This window comes from Diabrotica virgifera, chromosome 5 (assembly GCF_917563875.1).
Source record: "Diabrotica virgifera virgifera chromosome 5, PGI_DIABVI_V3a".
Classification (NCBI taxonomy): domain Eukaryota; kingdom Metazoa; phylum Arthropoda; class Insecta; order Coleoptera; family Chrysomelidae; genus Diabrotica; species Diabrotica virgifera.
Window position 1 is genome coordinate 163,516,928 of NC_065447.1, and position 26,280 is coordinate 163,543,207.

General features: G+C 29.8%; 1 protein-coding gene across 3 annotated transcripts in view; it reads right to left on the reverse strand.

Annotated features, from left to right (window-relative positions):
• The window catches only part of LOC114334977 (E3 ubiquitin-protein ligase Iruka), a 124,266-nt gene that overhangs the window by 80,484 nt on the left and 17,502 nt on the right, over positions 1-26,280 (reverse strand). For 2 of the 3 annotated variants that reach the window (XM_050651640.1, XM_028285112.2), the window contains exon 3: positions 20,653-20,771. In XM_050651640.1, coding sequence (XP_050507597.1) covers positions 20,653-20,771 — 119 coding nt within the window. The remainder of the gene's footprint in view (positions 1-20,652; positions 20,772-26,280) is intronic. The other variant, XM_028285111.2, reaches the window with a different exon arrangement.

Below are 26,280 nucleotides of genomic sequence, written 5' to 3' on the forward strand. Positions count from 1 at the left end.
GAAATGCAGCAGTGGATGACTACGCGAAATATTTCCTTTACAGATGACATGTTGAAATTTGAATTATACGACATTATAAAATTACACAAACCTCTGTTTAAAACCTACGAAATTGACAAAATACTCGAGGATAAAGGACATTCAGTTTTACGGTTACCCAAGATATTATCCGGATTTGAATCCTGTAGAGTTAGTATGGGCTTCTATGAAGCAATATGTCGCTGAAAAAAATGTCAGTTTTGATTTTAAATTAGTGAAAAGTTTGTGTGGACTGAATAAAACGATGACGACAAATGTTATGGAAATGGATACGAGAAAGGTTATAAATATCTCTTTTAACAAAAGGTACTGGTACAAAGACACCATATTTATGCTTCACCGGGACCGAACATCTAATTTCTATTTAGTATTGCAATAGACGATTTTATTACTACTTTATTACCCTACTGCTTACGCCCTTTTTCTCCGAAACCTTTTGGTCAATATAATGCTAATATAAAGTATAAATAGTCAATCTAAAAATATAATTTTTGGTTTATAATGCCATAATTTATAGCAACACAAGCGGTTTTTGTTTGATCTATTTTATTACATCTCACTTTGTAAAAAAAATACTACAAATATACTGAAGAAAAGTAATGACAGTAATAATAATTGTGTACGGGACCTATTAGAAACTATTCAAACTTTACGTTTCTATATTTGTGTCTCCGATTGTACCTATATTTTAAAGTTCACCCGCGCGTACAGGCTATCTTTTTCCTTCCGAGTGCGTTCTCACTTCATTGTTCGCGCAGGCAGTTAGAATTTCAGACTTTCAGCTATTCTTGGTGAACTGTAGTTGACCACTTTTTTAATTATTGTAGACTTAAAGGAAGAAAACCTACCTGTTTCCTGCCTAGAGTTCGCGTCCGTTTTTTAATTATTAACAATTTAGTGCAAAAATCGCGATTTTTTCCATTTTTTGCACCCCATTCAAAAGCTAAATAGGTGACATAAAATTACAAAATTTAATGTTTTAGAATATTGAAAAACCTTCAAAATGCCGATTTTTTAAAGTAAAAAGTTAATTGGTTGCTACGCAAACTGCAAAATAAGTGGAAATCGTTATTTGTTAATAACTTTTATTAAAACTGCCTTAGAACTTAGTGTTTCACCCAAAGTTGGGAATTGGGGTACTTAACAAACCCTCAAAATTTGAGACCGATTCATTAATTTGTTTAAAAGTTATTCCATTTGTTTATCCCAGAGACCTTTATTTTGCAACAACATAAGAGAGAAAGTAATGAAGATAGGGCAATTCTGAGTAGCCAAATGAAAGTAGAAGAGTGTTAGTATCAAAATGTATTAAAAAAAGATAAAAAATTAATTAATATAGTCAAAAATCCTAATGCCAAATTTTTGAAATTTTGTAGTTTATAAACATTTAGAATAACTTTAAAAATGTTGTCCGTAGAAACAATCTTTTTATACAGGGTGAGTCATGAGGAACTGTACATACTCCTACCTCGTATAGTGGCCCCTATGGGGAATAACAAATGACCATTAAAAAGTATCTGCTCCTATTGTTTAAGAATATACAGGGCGAGTTTCGAATTTTGACAGAAACTTGTATTCGTCATAATTTTTGAACGGTCAGATCGATGTGTCTCTTATTTTGGTCAATCGTTACACTATTACCACTTAATCAACTGATTTAGTCAAACTAGAAAAAAATCAGGTCCGGCTTTAAAAACATAGTTCGTTTTGGTCTTAAAAAAAATTTCACCCTGTATACGCTTTTTGAAAACTCTAATATGAATTTTACAAATTAGACAAATACGCAATTAAAATGGCATATTTATTTTTTTCCCCACACGATTACTTAATTTTTTATAAAAAAAATTAAATTTGACTATGAATTAAAAGTTTGGTAAAGTGAACCACCAAATATTTAACTTATTTTACCACCCAATCAACTGATTTATTCAAACTAGGAAAAAATCAGGTCCGGCTTTAAAAAATTAGTTCGTTTGGGTCTTAGAAAAAATTTCACCCTGTATACGATTTTTGAAAACTCTAATATGAATTTTACAAATTAGACAAATAGGCAATTAAAATGGCATATTTATTTTTTTCCCCACACGATTATTTAATTTTTTATTAAAAAATCAAATTTGTCAAAATCGCAATTTTACCATAAAAATAAAAAAAATTAAACGTTTGTCTTAAAATTAAAAGTTTCATCATTTTTTTTTTCTATAACACGTCTAGATCTAAAACTCCCCATACACTTCTCTTTGGACTCATAGTTTAACATAGACGTGATCAAATAGATAAATTTTAAATTTTGTCACTTAATTTTTGCGATTTAACTTTGCAATTCACGAATCTGCACCTTTTATTTTTTTAAATTTATAACTTTTACGAGAAGAAGACTAAAAGTCTACAACAATTTTCATAGTCTTCACAATGGTAAGAGATATGTGCCGTAGAAATTTCAGAAAAAAAAATATTAAAATGGAACAGAGTTGAAGCGAGTTACCGTGATTTCATTTTTTTTTTCAATTTTAGGTTAAAATTCCGATTTTGACAAATTTGATTTGTTAATAAAAAATTAAGTAATCGTGTGGGGAAAAATAGATTTGCCATTTTAATTACCTATTTGTCTAATTTGTAAAATTCAGATTATAGTTTTCAAAAAGCGTATACAGGGTGAAATTTTTTCTAAGACGAAAACGAACTAATTTTTTAAAGCCGGGCCTGATTTTTTTTCTAGTTTGAATAAATCAGTTGATTGGATGGTAACATAATTAAATATTTGATCAAAAAAATTAATTTTTGTAATAAAAGTTAATTTTTTTAAAACTATGGTTCACTTTACCAAACTTTTAATAATTATTCATAGTCAAATTTGATTTTTTTATAAAAAATTAAGTAATCAAGTGGGGAAAAAATAAATATGGCATTTTAATTGTCTATTTGTCTAATTTGTAAAATTCATATTACAGTTTTCAAAAAGCGTATACAGGGTGAAATTTTTTCTAAGACGAAAACGAACTAATTTTTTAAAGCCGGGACTGATTTTTTTTCTTCCAGTTTGAATAAATCAGTTGATTGGATGGTAACATAAATTAAATATTTGTTCAAAAAAATTAATTTTTGTAATAAAAGTTAATTTTTTTTAATCTATGGTTCACTTTACCAAACTTTTAATAATTATTCATAGTCAAATTTGATTTTTTTATAAAAAATTAAGTAATCATGTGGGGAAAAAATAAATATGGCATTTTAATTGCCTATTTGTCTAATTTGAAAAATTTATATTAGAGTTTTCAAAAAGCGTATACATGGTGAAATTTTTTCTAAGACCCAAACGAACTAATTTTTTAAAGCCGGACCTGATTTTTTTTGTTTAAATAAATCAGTTGATTGGGTGGTAACATAAATTAAATATTTATTTAAAAAAATTAATTTTTGTAATAAAAGTTAATTTTTTTTAATCTATGGTTCACTTTACCAAACTTTTAATTCATAGTCAAATATGATTTTTTTATAAAAAATTAAGTAATCGTGTGGGGAAAAAAATAAATATGCCATTTTAATTGCCTATTTATCTAATTTGTAAAATTCATATTAGAGTTTTCAAAAAGCGTATACAGGGTGAAATTTTTTCTAAGACCCAAACGAACTATTTTTTTAAAGCCGGACCTGATTTTTTTCTAGTTTGACTAAATCAGTTGATTGGGTGGTAATAGTGTAACGATTGACCAAAATAAGAGACACATCGATCTGACCGTTCAAAAATTATGACGAATACAAATTTCTGTCAAAATGCGAAACTCGCCCTGTATATTATTTAACAATGGGAGCAGACACTTTTTAATGGTCATTTGTTATTCCCCATAGGAGCCTCTATACGAGATAGGAGTATGTACAGTTCCTCATGACTCACCCTGTATATTCGAAAAGCTAGTATTTTAACACGGATTTCCAAATAAAAAAATTTAGCCTGGGTTCATTTGGGACAAAGTTAGCCATGTGTTTTTTTTTAATTCACAGCTAATTTGTTTATAATAATTAAGGAATCTCATTAATGCCATTTTAAAGAATGGAATTTGTATTTTTTCTTAAAAAATTTGCACAAACATTGTACCTCCACAGCATCCTCTACGATTTTTCAAAAATGTAATTCAAACGATTACTAGGGGGAAACTACAAACCCACTGAGTTAAAATACCGAAAAAGAAATTTCAAACTAACACAATTTTCTGTATCTCCGGATCAACTCAATGGATTTTGATCATTATTTTTTTAATTTGTATGTAATTTCTACGTACATTACAAAATATGCAATTTGTTTATAAATTTATTAATTAATAAACAGTCTAATTTGTTTAAACAATTCTTGAAAAAAAATTTTTTTTACAAAAACACGCTTTTTAAATCATGGTATCATTAAAGATCATAGAAAAAGTTAAAGTACACTTTAATAAATAAATTATTTTTATTAGATAATTATTTATTGAAGATAATTTATTTATTAAATTATTCCTTAACTTTTTCTATGATTAATAGCGATAGTATGATTAAAATCATGGATTTTTGGGAAAAAAAAATTTTTCAAAAATTGTTTAAACAAATTAGACTGTTTATTAAGGCTATGGGTACATAATTCGCAAATATTTTACGTGAATCCCTACTTTTCCTGTCTTTACACGACAAATTACGTGTAGTAAAATTCATACTGGTATGGATATGTAAACATTACTAGAATGTCATTCTACTTGAACATGTCATCATTAATTTAAAGAGATGGCTTTTGAATGTTCTTGGATAACTGTTATTTTTATAATTGCAAATTATTAATTCAGTTAATAAATGCGATAATTTTTTCACTAACTATGTATTCAGTGATTGTAATAATTTATTTGTACAACAAAAACTAATACTCAATCGAGAAAAGAGGAAAAGTGTTAAAGTGATTTTTTAATAATATATTGTTATGGAACGCTTACAATTTTGAACATCTTTAACAACAAAATACTTGGATCACAGAATATATTATCCTGATGTATTCTCTGCTTGGATCTTCCACAAATAATACACAACAAATAACTTTTTATTAAGTTCACGTCTTAAATCAATTATTTATCAAATACACTATATATCAATAATATTTAATCAATAACTCAAAATATTCCCGATGCAATGTCAAATATTTAAAATTGTCACTGATTGTCAGTGTCTGACTGACAATATATGCTGACAATATTATATTCGGCTGAGTGCGTTGTAAGAAAAAGATAGATTTGGAAAATATTACCACGGCATTATGTTTATTTTTTTCGAATCCTGAAAAAACCAATAAATATTTTTGAAAAATTTAGACGCAGAATGAAAGACTAAATTATTACCGAGGGCCGAAAGTCCCTTAGAATAAATAAAAAGTTTATTTTGAATGAGATATTTGAAATTAAAAATCACACTAAATGTTCTCTTAAATTTTCACCCCTGTAACTTATTAAAATAAACATTATAGAAGTTCTCAGGGACTTTCGGCCCTCGCTAATAACGTAATCTTTCATTCTGCGTTTAAATTTTTCAAAAATACTTATTAGTTTTCTCAGGATTCGAAAAAAATGAATCCCCATTTGAATAACATTGCAGCCGAAAATACGTACCGATCCTCTTAATTAATAAATGTCTAGACAAATTGCATATTTGTAATATACAGAAAAAATACATACAAATTAAAAAAAAACGATCTAAATATATTCAGTAGATCTCGAGGTATAGAAAATGATAGTACATAATTTTAAGTTGCTTTTTTTAGTTTTTTAACTCGTGCATTTGTCGGCTCCCAGCTCCCCCTTCACTTACCACAACTAGTCACCAATTGAACTACATTTTTAAAAATTCGTGTAAAATACCAGCTTTTCTAATATGTATGCTTTTTCTACAGACAATATTTTTAAAGGTATTCTAAATGTTTATAAACTACAAAATTTCAAAAATTTGGCATTAGGATTTTTGACTATATTAGATAATTTTTTTATCTTTTTTAAGTACATTTTGATAGCATCAGTTTTCTACTTTCATTTGACATACGCAGAATTTCCCTATCTTCATTATTTTCTGTCTTACGTTATTGCAAAATAAAGGTCTCTGGGATAAACAAATAGAATAACTCTTAAACTGATTAATGGTTCGGTCTCAAATTTTTAGGATTTGTTAAGTACCCCAATACCCAACTTTGGGTGAAACACTAAAGTTCTAAGGAAGTTTTAGAAAAAATGATTAACAAATAACGATTTTCACTTATTTTGCAGTTTGCGTAGCAAAAATTAACTTTTGAAGTTTAAAAAATCGGCATTTTGAAGGTTTTTCGATGTTCTAAAAAATAAAATTTTGTAATTGTATGTCAACTATTTAGCTTTTGATTGGAGTGCAAAAAATCTAAAAAATGGCGATTTTCGCACTAAATTGTTAATAATTAAAAAACGGACGCGAACTCTAGGCAGGAAACAGGTAGGTTTTCTTCCTATAGGTCTACAATAACTAAAAAAGTAGTCAGCTACCTGGATCTTTGAGTGTCCCGAACATGGTCTATTTCTAGCTTATTTCCCTGGAGTATGAGTGATGTGTTCAATTCATCTCTCATTTAAAAACGACCGAGTAGGCGCGCCTACAAAGAGGCAATTTCTACGTAAATAGCGAGCATTGGGCACGGGTCAAAACGCTCAAACACTATTTGTTGGCTTGGTTTGGCAATAAAAAAATTAATTTTTAGAAACGCAAATAATCAAAACCGCCATAATTTGACTTGAACTTTTAAATGCGGTAAGCAGAATTGCTATTTTATTTTTTAATCAAAAGTTATTCGGTTTCAAAAATTGAAATTTTTCGATTTTTTGAAAGTTCAACCGCGTTTATCTCGAAAACTGTGCATCCTACGAAAAAACTACGAATGAATACAAAAAAATGTTTTGTTTGGTGAAACATCGCTGTTATGTAATTCTTCAAGTTTTTTGTTTATAACAATCTTATCGACATCCGGATCAACTGTTACCCAAAAAATTCGTGTTCTACGGGTCAAAATACATAAAAAAAATTGGGTAAGTTCATCTAAATAAAGGAGACCGTTGTAACCCCCCCTCCCATCCCACCTGGAGACAGCACTAATAGGCAACTACTTACAAAAAATATTATGTTCGCCTACAACATTTAGTTAACACATTCGCTGCGACTTTTTGCTAGAGTTTCCAGGAGCGGCAAAAATATACGAGCTTAAAAATCAACTGGTTACTGTCCACGATTGGAGTTATGCCCGTCTAGTAAAGTATCACTTTGTCTCCGATTGGAATCTTGCGCAGCGAATGTGTTAATGTGTGCATATATCAGACAAATACATAGAATGTTCCAACTTTTCATTCAAGAAAACTGCAAATCCTGTAGCTCATTTAATGATTTATTTTAATCTAAAGTCGAAAACCATACATACTACGGGAGCCAAATGCTCAATATATACTTTTTTGTTGAATAGAAAAGTTACATAAATATAAGTGAAATACACTTATACATATAACATATATCTAAACCTCTAGAACCCTACAAAAGTTCACACAGTTATCAAGACAATAATTTCGAGAAGTTTCCTTGATTCGTAAATAATGAATTCTGAGAATTTTATGGTTTAATAGTTTTGCGAATTTGTTAATTCTTTTTACAGGCTCGGTCTAGCTTCTCAGTGCACACGATAATCCATTAAATTTAATTAACATACAACAAATTAAAATAAACTAAGAAATAAATAAAAGAGAAGCTTATGAATACGACATAGAACTGTATAATATATATACAGTGAGGACGTTTGAGCTGGAATAAATTCATTATCTCAAGAATGGGCGAATTTGGAGAGAAATTCTGAGACAGGTCGATTTTTATTTTTAAATTATGACTTTTTGGCATATATATCATACTAGTGACATCATCCATCTGGGTGTGATGACGTAATCGACGATTTTTTTAAATGAGAGTAGGTGTTGTGTGATAGTTCATTTGAAAGGTTATTTAATTCTCTATTCATTAATATAAACGTTAATATAATTATTTATACAGAGTGTCCAAAAAAATTAATTTTGAATTAAATTAATTGAGAGAAAAAGAAGAATTTATGTAATTCATTTAATTCAAAATACATTTTAGTGCTGTCAGAAAACAGAAATAAATGTTTATTTGACAAATAAATATTGTTTTCGCTTAAATTCAATGTTAAAGCTGCTCCCACCTGTCTCTTAGCAGTTTGAACATTGAATTTAAGAGAAAAGCAATGTTTATTTGTAAAGTAAACATTTTTACCTGGTTTCTGACAGCAGTAAAATGTATTTTGGATTAAATAAATTGCTAACATTCTTCTTTTCGTGTCAATTATTTTAATAAAAAACAATATTTTCTTGTCACACTGTATAAATAATTAGGTTATTGTTTATATTACTGAATAGAGAATTAAATAACCTTTCAAATGAGCTATCACACCCCCCCTACTCTTATTTAAAAAAATCATCGATTACGTCATCACGCCCAGATGGATGATGTCACTAATATGACATACAGAGTGAGTTTTATGTATGGAAACACTCAATTATCTCAAAAACGGCTTGGACGATTTTTATATATTTTGGTAGGTAGGGGTTTTCTAATGCGGCCGATATTATAGTGCTAATTACATTGTTGTCATATTTTCCGTTTTTCTGGAAATCTAATGAACTTTCTTATTTCAAATGGAAATTATAAAAAAATTTTGGCCCGGGTAAACACTATTTTAGGTTGTTTGGATCATTGGGAACAAAAAAGATATTTTGTAATTTTTCTCTGAAATTAATCGTTTCCGAGTTATAAACAATTTAAAACTGAAAAAAATCGAATAATGACGATTTTCAAGGTTCAAGAACACAAGTAAAAAATATAATTTTTAAAATTTTAAAGTACCTAAATTCAAGCCCAACTCTTCTTCTAATAGCTTGCCATAAGATTTTTATTGTACAACATTGCTTTTTAATTTTTAATGAAGTGCATATGAGAGGACGGGCGATCGGGCTGCATTAACAACTAAAAAACAATGTTTTAAAATGAAACAATCTCAAATTACTTATCGGTAACTGATAAAATAAGCCTTGAGCTTGAATTTGGGTACTTCGCAGTTTCAAAAATAACATGTTAATTTGTGTTCTTGAACCTTGAAAATCGTCATTATTCGATTTTTTTCAGTTTTAAATTGTTTATAACTCGGAAACGATTAATTTTAGAGAAAAATTACAAAAGATCTTTTTTGTTCCCAATGATCCAAACAACCTAAAATAGTGTTTACCCGGGCCAAAAAAAATTGATTTTTATAATTTGTTTAAATTTTTTTGTTTGTAAATAAATAATAGCAATATCTTCGAACTTATGGCATTTAGGTATAGGGAATATAACATAAAAAATAATCTGTATTTCTTAAGGACTTCAAAACGCAAAAAATATACAGGGTGTTCCATTTGAAATTAGAAAGTTCATTAGATTTCCAGAAAAACGGAAAATATGGCAACAATGTAATTAGCATTATAATATCGGCCGCATTAGAAAACCCCTACCTACCCAAATCGTGGAAGCCGTTTTCGAGATAATTGAGTGTTTCCATACATAAAACTCAGTCTGTATATACCAAAAAGTCTTAATATAAAAATCGAACTGTTTCGGGATTTCTGTCCAAATTCACCTATTCTCTAGATAATGAATTTATTCCAACTCAAACGTCCTCACTGTATATAGACTGTGAAACAAACTTTTGATATTGTAAAAAGAGGCCAAATGCTGTAAGACCTTCGTAATCTAGGTATGCCTAAGAAATAGCAGCCTCATAAAAATGACGTTGCAGGGTTCAAAAGGCGCAGTCAGAGTAGATGGAGAACTGACTCCCCCCCCCCCCTCTGTTTGACATCAACATGGGAATGAGACATGGAGATGCTTTATCAACCATGCTATTCAACCTAGTTCTTAAGGCAGTCATCAGAGAAACCAATGTATCCGGCCATATAAACACAAAGACAGTACAAATACTGCATATGCAGACGATATAGCTATAATTAGAAGGAACAAGCCACGACTAATGGAAACGTTCAAAGAAACTGATCCTGAAGCACGAAAAAGGAGGCTTAAACTAAACGTACTTGACCGTCAAAAGAACACCTGACAATGAAAATTATATTACAATAGATAATAGGCTACTGATTATGTATGTATTTTAGAAAGGAACTACAACGTTAACGGGGTTTTATTGTCTCATATAGTCAATGGACCTTTAAATATGAAAAAACCGCGGAGTGCTACCATTTAAGGGGTGCATTTTTGAGAAAGGGATAAATTAGTCACTAGTCACAGGGCGAATTAGGGTGAGTTATATGCACTTTTGGTACAAACACGCCTACAGGAAAATTGTTCCAGGTTAAATTTGCTATCGAAATATCACATTTTAAGGTCATTAATATTTTTTTTACCAAAATATATTTTCAAAAGAAAAGCAAGAAAAAAAACACGAAAAAAAGCAATTTTGTTTTTTGCCCATAACTTTTTTCCACAGGGATATAGGTATAGCCATTGATTCACAGAAAAAAAAACTTCCATCATTAATCTTTAAATTGACGTTTAGTACAAGTCTCTATGATTTATAGTTTCCAAAATACGATTTTTCAAACTCACAGCGATTTTGGCCTATTTTCCTTGTTACTTCTCAAACATTGTTCTGTAACTTTTTTCTACGTAGTTTTAGGTATATGCAATGTTACATTTAATAGGAACAAAAGTCAATTACCTTTAACATGGTCTATGGTAGAAGGCTGTGTGACTATTTTTAAGCAAGATATGGTTGTTCAAAGTTTCATACTTTTAATGATTTTTGATATACGTCCCTGTAAGTTGTATCCATATGGAAAACTTTTATTATTAATTTTACGAAAAAAAGTTATTCTTCATAAAATGCTCTGCATGATCCAAAACCCAAGATTCAACCATCAGATATCAAATTTTATGAATGTTATACGAGGTATGTCAAAAAGTTTGAATTTCACTCAAAAGTAAAGTAGCTTTATTTTTCACAATATTGAAAATTGCTGTTATGAAAAGTTGTTTGGAATTATAAACTATATTCTAATATGCAATTACATCCCTCTAATTGAAAAATTTTTTTCTACGGCCGTGCTAAAAGAGCCACTTTCACGCACGCATTTCGTTTCCGAAAATTGTACTTTCCCGCACGGCGTGCGTGAAAGTAAATTTTCCTGCACGGCGTGCGGTAAAGTAAAATACCTTGTAATATGGCATTATAATATATTATAATACATGCAATAAACTAATATTTAGATATTATTTACTAATTTATTTCAAATTTATCTCATTGCGTTCAAGTTTTAATGAAATTAGCGCGATAATTCGATGAAATAAAATTATTTTGACATAATATTTAAAAATCAGATCAGTAGACAATTACAATAGTTTTGAATCGTCGTCATGGAAACCAATATCGTCGTCGTGGTAACCCATTATATTGAAAGTTTGGTTTTGACAACCTTGTCAAAGAATTAATTTGTGCATTTTCACTTCTAAATAAAAATTGATATAACTCTATTTTTTGTGGCTTTTTTCCAAACCTACGGCCCTAGAAAAAATATTGTTTTTAACTCATGCGGAAAGTGTCTTCCCCGCACTCGACTGCTTGCCCGAACTCCGCTATCGCGTCGTTCGGGTCAACGGCAGTCTAATAACTATAACTAACTAACTATTTTGAAAAAGTATGGATAACTATCATTATTTTCAGTTATTTCAATTCTGATAACTCTTTTATTATTAATTTTACGAAAAAAAGTGATTCTTAATAAAAAGTTCTGGATGGTCTAAAACCTAAAATACAACCATCTTATTTTATCATTTTTATACGAGTTATGTCAAAAAAGATAAATTTAGATCAAAAGTAAAGTACCTTTATAGTTCAGAATATTTCAATTAGAAGGATGTAATTACATACTGAAACATAGTTTTTAATTCTAAATAACTTTTCATAATAACAATTTTCGACATTGTGAAAAATAAACGTATTTTACTCTTGAGCGAAATTCATATTTTTTGACATACCTCGTATAAAATTGATAAAATTTGACATATTATGGTTGTATTTTCGGTTATTTATAAAATCTTATAAAATTTTATAAAATCCATGCAGAATTTTTTATTAAGAATCACTTTTTTTCGTAAAATTAATAATAAAAGAGTTATCTGAATTGAAATAATTGAAAATAATGTTATCCATAATTTTTCAAAAAAAAAAAAATTTCACTTAGAAGGATGTAATTGCATAGTAGAATATAGTTTTTAATTCCAAACAACTTTTCCTAATAGCAATTTTCAATATTGTGAAAAATAAAGCTACTTTACTCTTGAGTGAAATTCAAATTTTTGACATACCTCGTATAATATTCAAAAAATTTAATATTTGATGGTTACATTTTAGGTTTTGGATCATGCAGAGCTTTTTATGAAGAATAACTTTTTTTTGTAAAATTAATAATAAAAAAGTTTTCCATATGGATACAACTTACAGGGACATACTGTATGTTGTTCTGAAGCTATTTTTTTGTGGCATTTTTATAATCAAGTATATTCAAATGGGAAATAAGCCACAATTTTACCTAAAAATGATTTTATTAACGTTTCGACGCCCAAGTCGGGTGTCGTTGTCAAAATACAAAATAATACAGTATTATTTTGTATTTTGACAACGACACCCGACTTGGGCGTCGAAACGTTAATAAAATCATTTTTAGGTAAAATTGTGGCTTATTTCCCATTTGAATATACTTGACATACTGTATTTTACGATCTTTTTTAAATTGCTCATTATAACTTTTTTATTGTATATTTAGGTATATACATTGTACAATAAAAAAGAAAGCTTATTTTCTTTACTTTAAAATGGCATATTGTAAAAGATTCTAGGTCAATTTTTAAACGAGATATGCTTTTTCAAAATGTGACATATACACATGCAATAGGTCCCACTAAGTTGGAACTATATGGAAACCTTTTTTATTACATATTAACTTTATGAAAAAAAAAATATTTTTTATAAAAAATGCTTTGCATAGTAGTCCAGGGCGGATCTGTTTTGAGATGGACGTTGAGAAGTGACTCAAATTTTTTTGCAGAAATTGCTTGAAAATAAATCAAATAATAATATTTGAGTTATCCTCCCTCTCAAAAAGGTCCGGAACATTGTTTAAATAATCAAAATGTCAAAAATTGAAGGAAAAATTCGATTTTTTTCTTTGTTTTTTGATTATAACTCTAAAAGTATTCATTTCCGAGAAAAGTTGTACTGACATAAAAGTTGCGTAATTCAATTTACTACAATATAGAATTGGTTAAAAATTTTAAAAATAGTAACCCTAGTTGCAAAATAGCAATAATTGCGAAAAAACCATACAAAAACAAGTATTCGCATTTTACGTTTTTCAACCATTTATGCTACACTTAGGAGCTTCATATTTCTCCCTGAAAAACTTTATGATACAGTAAAACAATACTGTAAATTTCATTAAGATCGGTTCAATAGATTTTGCAAAATAAATTTTGCAATACAGCTTTCGCAAAAAAAATTCATTTTTCCAAAATGTTACAGGACTGAAAGTAAAGCAGATAGCAAGTTGAATTTTTTTTTTGCTTATAGAAATGTACTCTACCTTTCATTTGCAATTTTCAAAATTAAAATCGATTAATTACCACGGCGTCAGAAAATTTTTGAAATAAACAATAATTTTTGGTGCTACGCGCAGGACAGCTGTGTTCGATTCACACAGGTTGATTTCCACCAAAATTTCTTCTAATCTTTATCTAATATATTACTTTCTTACTCTATATTTTGTTGTATTTTAATATTTTAATTCCACAAAAATCAAAATAATTTTATTATTGTTTGTGAAATATTGTTTAAACAATTGAATATGTTTAAAAATAATAAACTTTTATTATTTAAGTTAAAATATATGAACAAAGAAAGTTTTTGCTAATAAAAGTGTTATTTCAAAGGATAGAGTATGTGTTTTTATTTTGCAATAAACAAATTTATTTATTTATATCAAAATGTCATAAAAATTAAAATGTATCAATCATTATAAAAGGTCATTGAAATGCCCAATCAGAGCAACCTATCCGCTGTCCTGCGCGTAGCACCAATAATTAATACTTATTTAAAAAAATTCCTGACGCCGTGGTGTTAAGCGATTTTAATTTTGCAAAATTGCAAATGAATGGTACAGTACACTTCTATGTGCAAAAAAATTTTCAACTTGCTATCTGCTTTATTTTCAGTCCTGTAACATTTTGAAAAAATGAATTTTTTTTACGAAAGCTGGATTGCAAAATCTATTGAACCGATCTTAATGAAATTTACAGTATTGTTTTACTGTATCATAAAATTTTTCAAGGTGAAATATGAAGGTCCTAAGTGTAGCATAAATGGTTGAAAAACGTAAAATGCGAATACTTGTTTTTGTATGTTTTTTCAAAATTATTGCTATTTTGCAACAATTGTGAGTATTTCTTAAATTTTTAACTAATTCTATATTATAGGAAATTTAATTACGCAACTTTTATGTCAGTACAACTTTTCTCGGAAATGAATACTTTTAAAGTTATAATCAAAAAACCAAGAAAAAAATCGAATTTTTCCTTAATTTTTTGACATTTTGTTTATTTAAACAATGTTCCGGACCTTTTTGAGAGGGAGGATAACTCAAATATTATTATTTGATTTATTTTCAAGCAATTTCTGCAAAAAAATTTGAGTCACCTCTCAACGTCCAAATGTACTAATATTTTTACAGATCCGCCCTGGTCTATAGTCTAAAACCTAAGATCCATTCATCAGATATCTAATTTTATCAATAGTGTACAAGGTATGTTAAAAAATATGAATTTCGCTCAAGATTAAAGTACCTTTATATTTCACAATATCGAAAAGTGTTATTAAGAAAAGTTATTTGGAATTAAAAATTATGTTATAATATGCAATTATATTCTTCTAATTTAAAATAAAAAAAACTTAATTTTTTTCTCAAATTACGGTACCCTTGGATACCCTGCGGATATCTTATTTAAAACTACATAGTCCTAGAATTTTTTGCAATACACCAATTTAAAGTAAAGAAAATAAGCTTTGTTTATTCCACAATATACACTCACGGACAAAAATATTGCATATTTTGAAATTAACGTGTGAAATAAAATTTTTTGTGCTGCCCCCAGTGTCATAGAAATAGGATTTCTTTTCCGAATGCGATGTTTTATTGTATCATATAAATGGTATAATCGGATTTAAATTTAATATGGGGTATATGGTGGTCAATATAATTTTTATAATTGATCTCACCAATGGAAGCATTAGATGCAATGGAAGATGAAGACCTGCGTCATGATGCATTAACACGAATATGTTATCCAATATGGTTGGAAAATGTCAAAACATGATCGCCGAAAATGTTTTTAATGTACATATCAGCTGTCATTCACCCAATCACCTCCACAAGTTCGGTATCTCCTTTACAAGAAATACCACTCCATAGCACTATGCCGCCACCACGAAAATTAATACTCTGTATGAGATTACATTTGGAATAGCGTTCATCATATGGAAACAAGATTTACAAAATTTCGTCTACAGAAGAGTTGGCGAACAGTATGTCAGTTGTAACCTCATACAGAGCGTTAAATTTTGTGGTGGCGGCTTAGTGCTAAGCAGCGGTATTGTTTTGAAAGGACATACCGATCACGTGGAGGTGATTAGGCGAATGCCAACTGATATGTACATTGAAAACATTTAAGAAGATCATGTTTTGCCATTTGAAAGCCACATTGAAGATGACATATTGGTGTTAAGGCACGCCTTCATATCGCTGCCATAGTGAAGACTTAACTTGATGAGATTCAATTTAAAAATTATACTGGCCAGCATAAAGCCTAGATCAGATTTAAATCGGATTATAGCATTTATATGATACTTTAAAACATCGCATTCGGAAAAGATAGCCTATTCCTATGATACTGGGGGGCTAAGGAAAACAGCACAAAAAATTTCATTCCACATGCATATGCACTATTTTTGTCAGTTAGTATATATACTTAAATGTACAAGAAAAATACTCATAATGAGAAATTTAAAAAATAATCATTAAAAATATCAAAAATCATTAAAAGTATAAAACCTTGAGAAAGCATAACTTGCTTAAAAAGAGCCGTACAACCTTATACAATCGACCATTTTAAAGGTAATTGACTTTTCTTTCTATTAAATGTACCATTGCATATACCTAGAAATGCGTAGAAAAACGTTATAGAACAATGTTTGCAAAATAATGGGGAAATGGCCCAAAAATGCTGTGATCGGCGAACTTTGAAAAATCCTATTTCGGAAACTATAAATCCTAGATACTTTTACGAAACTTTATTTTAAAGAGGAAGGATGGAAGTTATTTTTCGCTGAAGCAATGCCTATACCTATATCCCTGTGGAAAAAAGTGATGGGGCAAAAAACAAATTTGCTTTCTTTCGAGTTTTTTCTTGCTTTTCTTTTGAATATATTTTTGTAAAAAGAAATATTATGGACCTTAAAATGTGATATTTCGATAACAAATTTAACCTGGAACAATTTTCCTGTAGACTTGTTTGTACCAAAAGTACATAGAACTCACCCTAAGCCCCGGCGCAAATTGAACCTAAGCGAGTCACAACCTGCGCCGGCGGGACGGGTGATCTGTGCAGTTATTTTTCTAGCGTGCCGCATATTGAACACAAGCCAACCCGACTGGTGGTACTGAGTACAAATACTGATTACAAAATACTGATGTATCTGATCCTTGTACTGAATTGAGTAGAAAACTAAAAAACGGTAGTTCCGTACATGTAACTAGTAACGTTTTAAAAATATCTTACACGTCCATAGTAGTCGTAGCGGTATGACTTTCGAAAACATCGAATTTGATCATAAGCGGGTGCATAAAAAGATATCTTACACTGAGTATTTTATTTCTACATACCTTTATAATAACAAGCATAAGTTAAACACTGCATTGATTGTGATTGCAAATTGCAAAAACGGTTCGCATGTTTTAAATAAGATTTTTGCTGATTATGTATTTTGTTAAAATATTAAATACCACAACAAATACAATTCACAACCATCATTTAATTTTTAACGATAAACAAAAGTCTAATAAATATATGATGACAAGTTTAAAATTTATCGACTTTGTGGATAACAGTGTCATTAATAGATTTTTTTACCATGAATCATTTTCCAATGATTGTGTGGATTTAGAAATACATACTAAACAATTTTTTTATCTGTATAAAGGAGATTATAATTATGACACATTATGGTACTCCTTATTTTTCAAATAATATGCTCTTGTAAACGCATAACTTTGATTTATTGGTTAAAGCCACACTAGATACTTCACAAGAAATTAAAAATAATTAACATGTAAAAAATTCACTGTTTTAATCAGATATAAGTATTATATTCCCTACTATTGCAATAAAATATTAAAACGAATAAACGAAAACTTGTAGAGTAGTGCTGATTGATACAACAGAGCAATAAAATGTTATTCATAAAGATAGTGTAAAATATATCGCCGCTTATTCATTTCAAATACTTCCATCTCGCAAACAAAAACACGTAAAAATATACATCTGGCGGTGAGTCACCCGTCCCAAGGCCCAGAAAACTGTACGTTGACGACAGGCCTTCCCAAGCTCGACCTGCGAACGCATGAACTGATAGTAGGATGCGCAGAACGGTCTACGCAGTCCGCCGACGCAGGCTGTGTCTGGCTTAGGATCAATTTGCGCCGGGGCTAATTCACCCTGTGCCTAGGGACTAATTCACCCCTTTCTCAAAAACGCGCCCATTTAAATGGTAGCACTCCGCGGTTTTTTCAAATATATCCATTGACCATATGAGACAATAAAATCCCGTTAATGTTGTAGTTCCTTTTAGCTCTCTTAGTTTGAACATATTCAATAGCCTACGACTATACCATTGAACGTGTTCATGCCTTCACATATCTGGGCACAGAAATCAATAAAAAGAATTCCGTAAGTAGCGAAATTCACGCACGTATTTTCAGTGGGAATCGTACATATTATGTAATAAAAGATTGATGACATCGAAATTATTAGACAAAAGAACCAAAATGATTATCTACAGAACATTGATTAGACGAGTAGTAACCTATGATTGTAAAACCTGGGTAATGACGAAAAGGGATAATACGCCAGTCAATGGGAGCAAGAATAGGATATTACCTCCGAATTCTACCCTACTGCATGGATTTTAATGAAATTTTGGACCTAGCCTCTACTTATCTCCTAATTCAAAATCTACCCTATGACGATGTGTGCTTTTATCTTGGGGGTGGTTCCCACCCCTTCTTAGGGGTGCAAAATTTTTTGGTTAAAGTTACCACGGAATTCGCTAGAGAACCTAATTCGAAGCAAAATTTGTTTTATAATTTTTTTTTGAAAACTCAATACTTTTTGAGATATTCGTGGTTGAAAATTGACCATTTTCATTGAAACAATACCTTTTCGAACGGTTTTTTGCGAATATCTTAAAAACTATGCATCTAACTAAAAAAACTATATTAAACATTTTTGTAGGTTATAAAAAAACAAAGAGACACTCGCCTTCATAAATCTTCTAGTTATGTAATACAAAAAGAGATATGGTAGGTGAAAATAGCTTGTTTTTGGTACATTCTCAAATTGGTGTATTCAACTTCAAATAACAGAAAAACGGTCGATTTTAGGTGTATAATTCTACTAATACCTTTTGTAGTGCTTGAAAAGATCTTTAAAATGAGCTATATTAAAGGTCCTTTACATTAAAACATACAAAGTGTAGCATAAAAGATATGCTACAAACAAAATTGATACCTAATGTATTTTAAGAAAAAATGAGAAGTAATTTTAACCCCCATCCACCAAAATGTAAATGCATCGTTTTCCTTCCACGATACCTTGTATTATAGTGTTATTTCTATGTTCAAAAAGTTACACGGGTTTAAAATGAATGGTTTTTGAAAAAAAAGATCAAATTATAGAGAGCATTTTTAAAGTTTCTTAAAAATCTTCCTTTTTCTCCATGTAACTTGAAAATGATAAGAGATACCTACAGTAATGAAAAATAAAAAGGAAATTTTTATCTGAAAAAGCCCTACATTTTTGTGTGGTATCTTTTTTCGTATCATCTTTTTCGAGTTACATGGAGGAAAATGAAGATTTTTAAGAAAATTTAAAAATGCGCTCTATAATTTGATCTTATTTTTTTTTTCAAAAACCATTCATTTTAATCCAGTCCAACTTTTTGAACATAGAAATAACACTATAATAAAACTTATTGTAGAAGGAAAACGCTGTATTTAAATTCTGATGGATGAGGGGTTAAATATACTTCTCATTTCTTCTTAAAATACATTAGTCATCAACTTTTTTGCAAAATATCTCGCTTAGTTTGAATGTAATCGACATTTAGTATTGCTCATTTTAAAGGTCTTTTCAAGCACTACAAAAGTTATTAGTATCATTACACACCTAAAATTGACAGTTTCTCTGTTATTTCAAGTTGAATACACCGATTTGAGAATGCAGCAAAAAAACAAACTCTTCTTACCTACCATATCCCTCTTTGTATTTTAACTTTATTATGGAACGAATCTCTTTGTTTTTTATAACCTACAGAAATATTTTATATAGTTTTTTTGTTAGATGCATAGTTTTTAAGGTATTCGCAAAAATCCGTCCGAAAAGGTGTTATTTTTCAATGAAAATGGCCAATTTTCAACCACGAATAACTCAAAAAGTATTGAGTTTTCACAAAATAATTATAGAACAGTTTTGCTTAAAATTAGATTATCTAGCCTATTCCTTGGGTATTTTAAACAAAACATTTTTCACCCCCGAGAAGGTGTGGGAACCACCCCCAAGATAAAAGCACACATCGGCATAGAGTAGACTTTGTTTCTTGAGCTATTCCCTACTTACTGTGAAAATATCAAGTAAATCGATGTAGTAGGATGGAGTTCGGAGCCAAATACCCTCATTGGCTGCCCTAATAAAGCCCAACTCAGGACATTCGAGCGAAAAATACTGAGAAAAGTATATGGCCCGGTGCAAGAGGAAAACGGCACATGGAGAATTAGGAGAAACAATGAGGTTAATGAATTGAATGAAGGTTATGATATTGTACGATTTGTGAAAAGTCAAAGACTGTCATGGCTGGGGCATGTGCGACAAGACGACGCAAAAACAACAAAGAAAATATTACAATGGAAGCCGATAGGATGGGTTATACTTATAAAAAATAATTTAGAAACGACTTTAAAAAAGAATTTGCTGTTTTCTTGTCTAAAGGCAGGCTAAACTCCCCGTAAAAATATTGCATTTTAAGTAAACTGTTTGAACATAAAATCCAAAGTTCTACATTTCTAAACACCAACCGTATATAAATTATTGCCCAGTTATCTAAATACAAAAATTAATCGAAGGAATGCCCATGCAAACGTTATAATGAATTTTTCCGACCTGGGTCTAAGCGTCCTGGAACGATTTAGGTACCTTCGCCATGGTTGTGCTCCATCTGATCTAGTCCTAGGTCGGCGTTCCTCTACATTGAGTGGCAGAGTATTCATTAAGTTGTCCATCTGAAAAATAATGAATATATAAGTATTTAATGTTGGTCAATTATTAAAAAATATTAGAGATAAATTGTGAATGTAAATAAACAATATACAGGAAATTAATAAACATTAATAATATAATAAAGGAACATTAATAATTGGAAATATTGAACATGTAGATTCCTGGGCTCAAAATATTAAGTTTTAACTCAAATCACTTAAATAAAATGTGCCTCCTCATGAAGTTACAGGTTGTTTTATTTAAAAATTTAAAAACTATTTGTACCCAGTGCGTGGCCCCCCAGCTTTTCGGGTGGTTTAAACTATACAGTAAGAACCACCGTACTAGATACATAGGAACATTGAGCTATTCCAGTAATGGACCCTTCACTAGTAGCAATGTTTATTTTTATCTCTAGTGACGTTTAGAACGTCAGAAAATGTATAGAAACTGAAGATTAACATAGAAAGTTTTTTTTTTCGCTTGGACTATAGTTATTCAGCCAGTATCAATCAAAAGTAAATGTATCAAAGATATTGCCAATTAGTGAAACATGGGTTATTATAATAATATTACAATTTGTTACTTCTTATTTTACCTACTCATTACAGCTAATGTACATACTATGTCAATAAATACTATAAATATATTACACTTAATGTTTATCAAGAACACATAGTGTATTGGGACCGTGCAAGTTCGGAAAAGCAACACCTGGTTTCTTCGCTCTGCACTTTTATTCGCACTTTTAATTATATTGGCCAATCATATGGTCCTGGTTGCTGGATAATTGTCAAAGCCATAGTCCAAAAAAATAATAAGAAGAAAATATAAGATTCAGGTTATGTTATTAAAACGTAAACAATTGTATGTAGTAAATAAAATTAGTTATTAAAATGCAGTAATGCAAGCAAAATACAATTAATTACATTTACCTTTATATAATAATTGCATATCATATCAATATTGTGGAGCAATATATAATTTTTCTTCTTCATTGACAGTAGATATGAAATATACGTCAATTTGACAATTTCAATTGACAATGAATTATTTAAGAAAGTTACAATATTTCTCCGCTATTCTCGCACGATCGTTTCTCGTATCGCCTCCAAGTACTTGCACACCGCGAATACATTTTACAAATAAAAATATTAACGTTAATATTTAAAATAATTGCATTTTTTTTGTATTTTTTTTTGTTTTGTTTTTTTTTTATTTTGTTTTTTGTTTTGTTTTTTTGTCACTACGATAAGATGTCAACCCGGTTCAACACAGTTGAACAAAGTTTTTTTTTTGGCTTAGACTTACCGTCATACTGCCAGACACATAAGGAATACAAGTTATCAAGTTATACAAAACAGGTTTAAAACAAAGATAACAACTAAAAAATATTAAGTAATACTAAGCTTAACAGCTAAAACAACTAACTACCAAAGGTATTAATTAAAAATGTTTAAGGGAATTATAATGATAATTTGCTGTCTTTTAAAAAGTTAATAACATACATAACATGTATACATCTACAGAACCAAGTGATAATAAATATAGTATATTCCAAGGAGTTGCTACTTTACATTTTAATAAATCATTTATTAATTTAGATGAGTAAATTGTATTTTTAGAACAACCAAAAAATATATGATCTAAATCACTTTCCTCTTCACGATGCTCACATTTATCATTATCCAAAACCTGTATTTTAAATAAATGCTTTGGATAACATGCGTGCCCGAATCGTACTCTAATAATAGAAGTTATGTACTTTCTAGAAGCTCTACAAGACTTGTACCAAGGAAATTTGGGAATATCGGGCTGAATTAACGAGTATCTATTTTGATTCACAAAAGAGTATTCCTTCCACTGGTAGCTCCACTCCCGATGCAGTGTTGACTTGAAAGAGATTATACTATCAGTCAGTGTTATTTTATGTAGAATACTGGTATCGGATGAAACGCTTTCTTTGGCTAATAAGTCGACATACTCATTATGTTCAAATCCTGCGTGTGCTTTAATCCAGATAAAATGTACATTGATTCCTTTGGTTAAAAGATTTTGTTTAATATGTTTAATTTTATAAATGTATGGGCAGTCTTGGATGTTTGGGGTACATATTTACCAAGAGATTTGAATACTGCTAAGGAGTCAGACAAAATTATAATATGGGCGAAATCAAATTCAGCTACATATAGTAAAGCTTCATATATTGCAATAGCCTCTGCTGTATAAATCGAAGTCTCCGGTTTCAGTTTGAATTTCTTTTCTATATGTCCCGATGGTATAAAAAAGGCGCATCCAGTTCCATCTGCAGATTTAGACGCATCTGTATATAGAGCTATTGACTCATTGTAATTGTTCGTTATGGATAAAAGAATATTTTTATTTAAATATATGTTTTCACTATAATTTGGTACAATAATATCTGTAGGAGAAAAGAAAGAAGAGTACGCGTAGTTTTTGAATAAGTCGTTCGTTTTATCTATATTTTTTAAGAGTACTATATTTTGATTATAAGCTTCACACAGTAAGGGAGATTTCTTTTTTTGCCAATATTTATTGGTTAGATCATGGCAACTTAAAGTCACTATTTTTTGGTATAGAAGAGGGTTAAGTAAGTATACTTTCATTAAATATTTTTTGGACAAAAAACTTCGTCTTAGATTTAAAGGAGGTTCCAAGGCTTCCAAATATAAAGCTTGTACTGGAGTGGATCTCATAGCTCCTAGACATATTCGTAACAAAGTTGAACAAAGTTGACAAATAATAGATCAACTGTATTAAATACAGCTGATCTAATTTTGACGTTTATAGTTGTCATTTTGTTAAAGTTGTAAAAGTTTTAAAGTACATATTGTAATATTCTTGGTGTTTGAATAAATTTATTATAAAGCAGAGTAATAAAGTAATAATGCTATTAATTAATGTATTTTTTGTATGGAAAAACAATTATTTTGCATAGTTTCTTGACAGTAACATGACAGGGATGAAAGTCACATCTGAGAACGGACCGGATTAGTCCATAAGCATAGCAATTAGGTACCTACCCATGACCCATGTGTCTAGTACGGTGGCGCGTACTGTATATGGATGGTTATCCAAAGAAGTGTACATCATGTAATGTGCAACATCTTCACCTTAAAAATTATTATATGGGCGCCCGTGCCCAGTACCATTGTTTATATTAAATTTGTTCCAACACAACGAAGAACCGTCATGTAACGATCATGTTACTATAAAATAATACGTTCCATGTGTTCTGTGTCTGTATATCGTGTGTTCCAGGGGTTATTTTGTTTACTGCGCAGGACGGTGATTGTTACATGGACGGTTTCTCGTTGTGTTGGAACAAATCTATAGTAATAGTTGGTCAACGCAACAAATAAATTTGTTTGATTCTAAGTCACCAGATGTCACCACCATTTTTGTCAGGGTCGCAACGTCACGCGTAGCTAAAATAAATCCAAAATGCATAGACACTAAGTTGGATACGATCCCTATTCATAACACACCAACTCGCATACATATTAAGAAAAATAAATATATGGAAGAATGTATACTTTTAAAATATTTCCAATCATTAATGAAACATCCTGTATTGGCTTAACGTTTCGCTATCAATGGCAACCAAAAATTTGCCAAAAAAATGTATGTAAGAATATTTTATCAGATTCATAAATTTATTTTAACCACTTATCTGGTATGAAATCGGGTACGTATGCTTCTTTTCATGAGCATTTTTCAGTGCGTCACAAATGGTAGAAAAAAAGGTAAGTCCGTGATAATACACATTTATAACATTTATTCTAACATGACATTTTAGTTAAATCTGACAGTTGTCACATTTTATTTGCAATTTGGCATAAAAACAAGTCAATTAAATTTATTGCATTTATAAAATGGTATTTTCTTTGATTTGTATAGTCTTATAAATTGTACAGATTATATTCGTAGATATATTATATAATTAGTAAATAATTTTATTTCGATTATAGCGCCATCTATTGACAACTAGAATAAATGTTATAAATGTCACCGACGTGCGTTTTTTTCTGTCACATACAATTTAATGCGTTAGAAAGAAATCGAAAAACTGTGACGCACTGAAAGATCCTCATGAGAAAAAGCATATCTGCTTTTTATATACCCTATTCCACGAATATACGACTGTGTTGGATTATTTCGACAACGAATATTTTATTGTGCAAAATATGAAGAACGAAAATAAATTGCAAATTACATTGCTGTTTATTGGAATAATTATTAGAGCCATTTACTTTCGTACTACTTATATTGCACACTGAAAATATTCGTTGTCGCGATAATCCAAAACAGACACATGTTGGTAGAATGAACCATACTAGTTTTGTGTTATAAGTAAATTAATGTTTATCAATGTTATTGTAATTGTTTATGTTTGTTGCTTTTGTTTGGATGTTAACGCTATCACTTCAGTGATAAGCACAGCTCTATTGTGAACAGATATGACACACATTACATAATTATTAAGATTTGGATATTCATTGTTTAATAAATTGTAACAGTAATTTTACGTGGCTGTTAATGAATTGGCTGGGTGTCCATAATTATACTGTAATAAATTCTGAGTAATGTCCACCAATTTTTAACGAACGTGAAGTTGGAGGTACTAAAAATAGACCTAAACTCTACCAGAAAACTCTACTTTCACGTTCACAAAGACATGTTGCTGAGTAACCACAGGATACATCCTTTAAAACTAAACACTTGACTCACCAGCTGAGTCACAGGTCTTTGAGAATGAATCTACACGTGTAGACTAATGACTCAACAGTTGAGTCATAGTCATGTAACTAAACAAATAATACAATCTAAATTTTAAACACAATAAAAACAATATAATACACCAATCAAAGAAACTTATATTGCAAATTAGACAACAAGGAATTTTAAAAACAGTGGAAAATGTTTTAATTTTTAGTATGAGTACATATTATGAATATTCTGTCTCTAAGCAAAGCCCAGGCCCCAGGCTTATTGAGACATAAAGCACAAAGGAATAGTATTTTTACATATACAGTGCATCCATAAATCCATTATTAGCTAACTAAGCACCATTATTAGAAATTTCCGAAACAGGTTGATTTTTATTTTTAAATTACGATTTTTGGGATGTATATCATACTAGTAGTCTAGTAAAATAAAATTACACTACATGTAAAGCAAAATGTAAATTAGTACAGGTTGGAACAAATTTTATATCAAAGTTTAGGTGAGTACAAAAGATATTTTCAAGAAAGTATCCAAATCATATAAGGGGATCATTGTTTCAATAACTAAAAGGGGCCATTTTTGCACAATATTTACTTTTTTAACCGCTGAGACAATTTACATTTTAATAAGGGTCTTTAGGGTTTTTTCTACAAAGCTGAAGGACAAGTGTTTCACTTAAAACTTTCTAAATTAAATTTGACCCCCTATTTATTTAAATAATTATATATAAAATCTAAAAATCAAATTTGCAAAAAGATATTTTTTGCGTTTTAAATAAACACT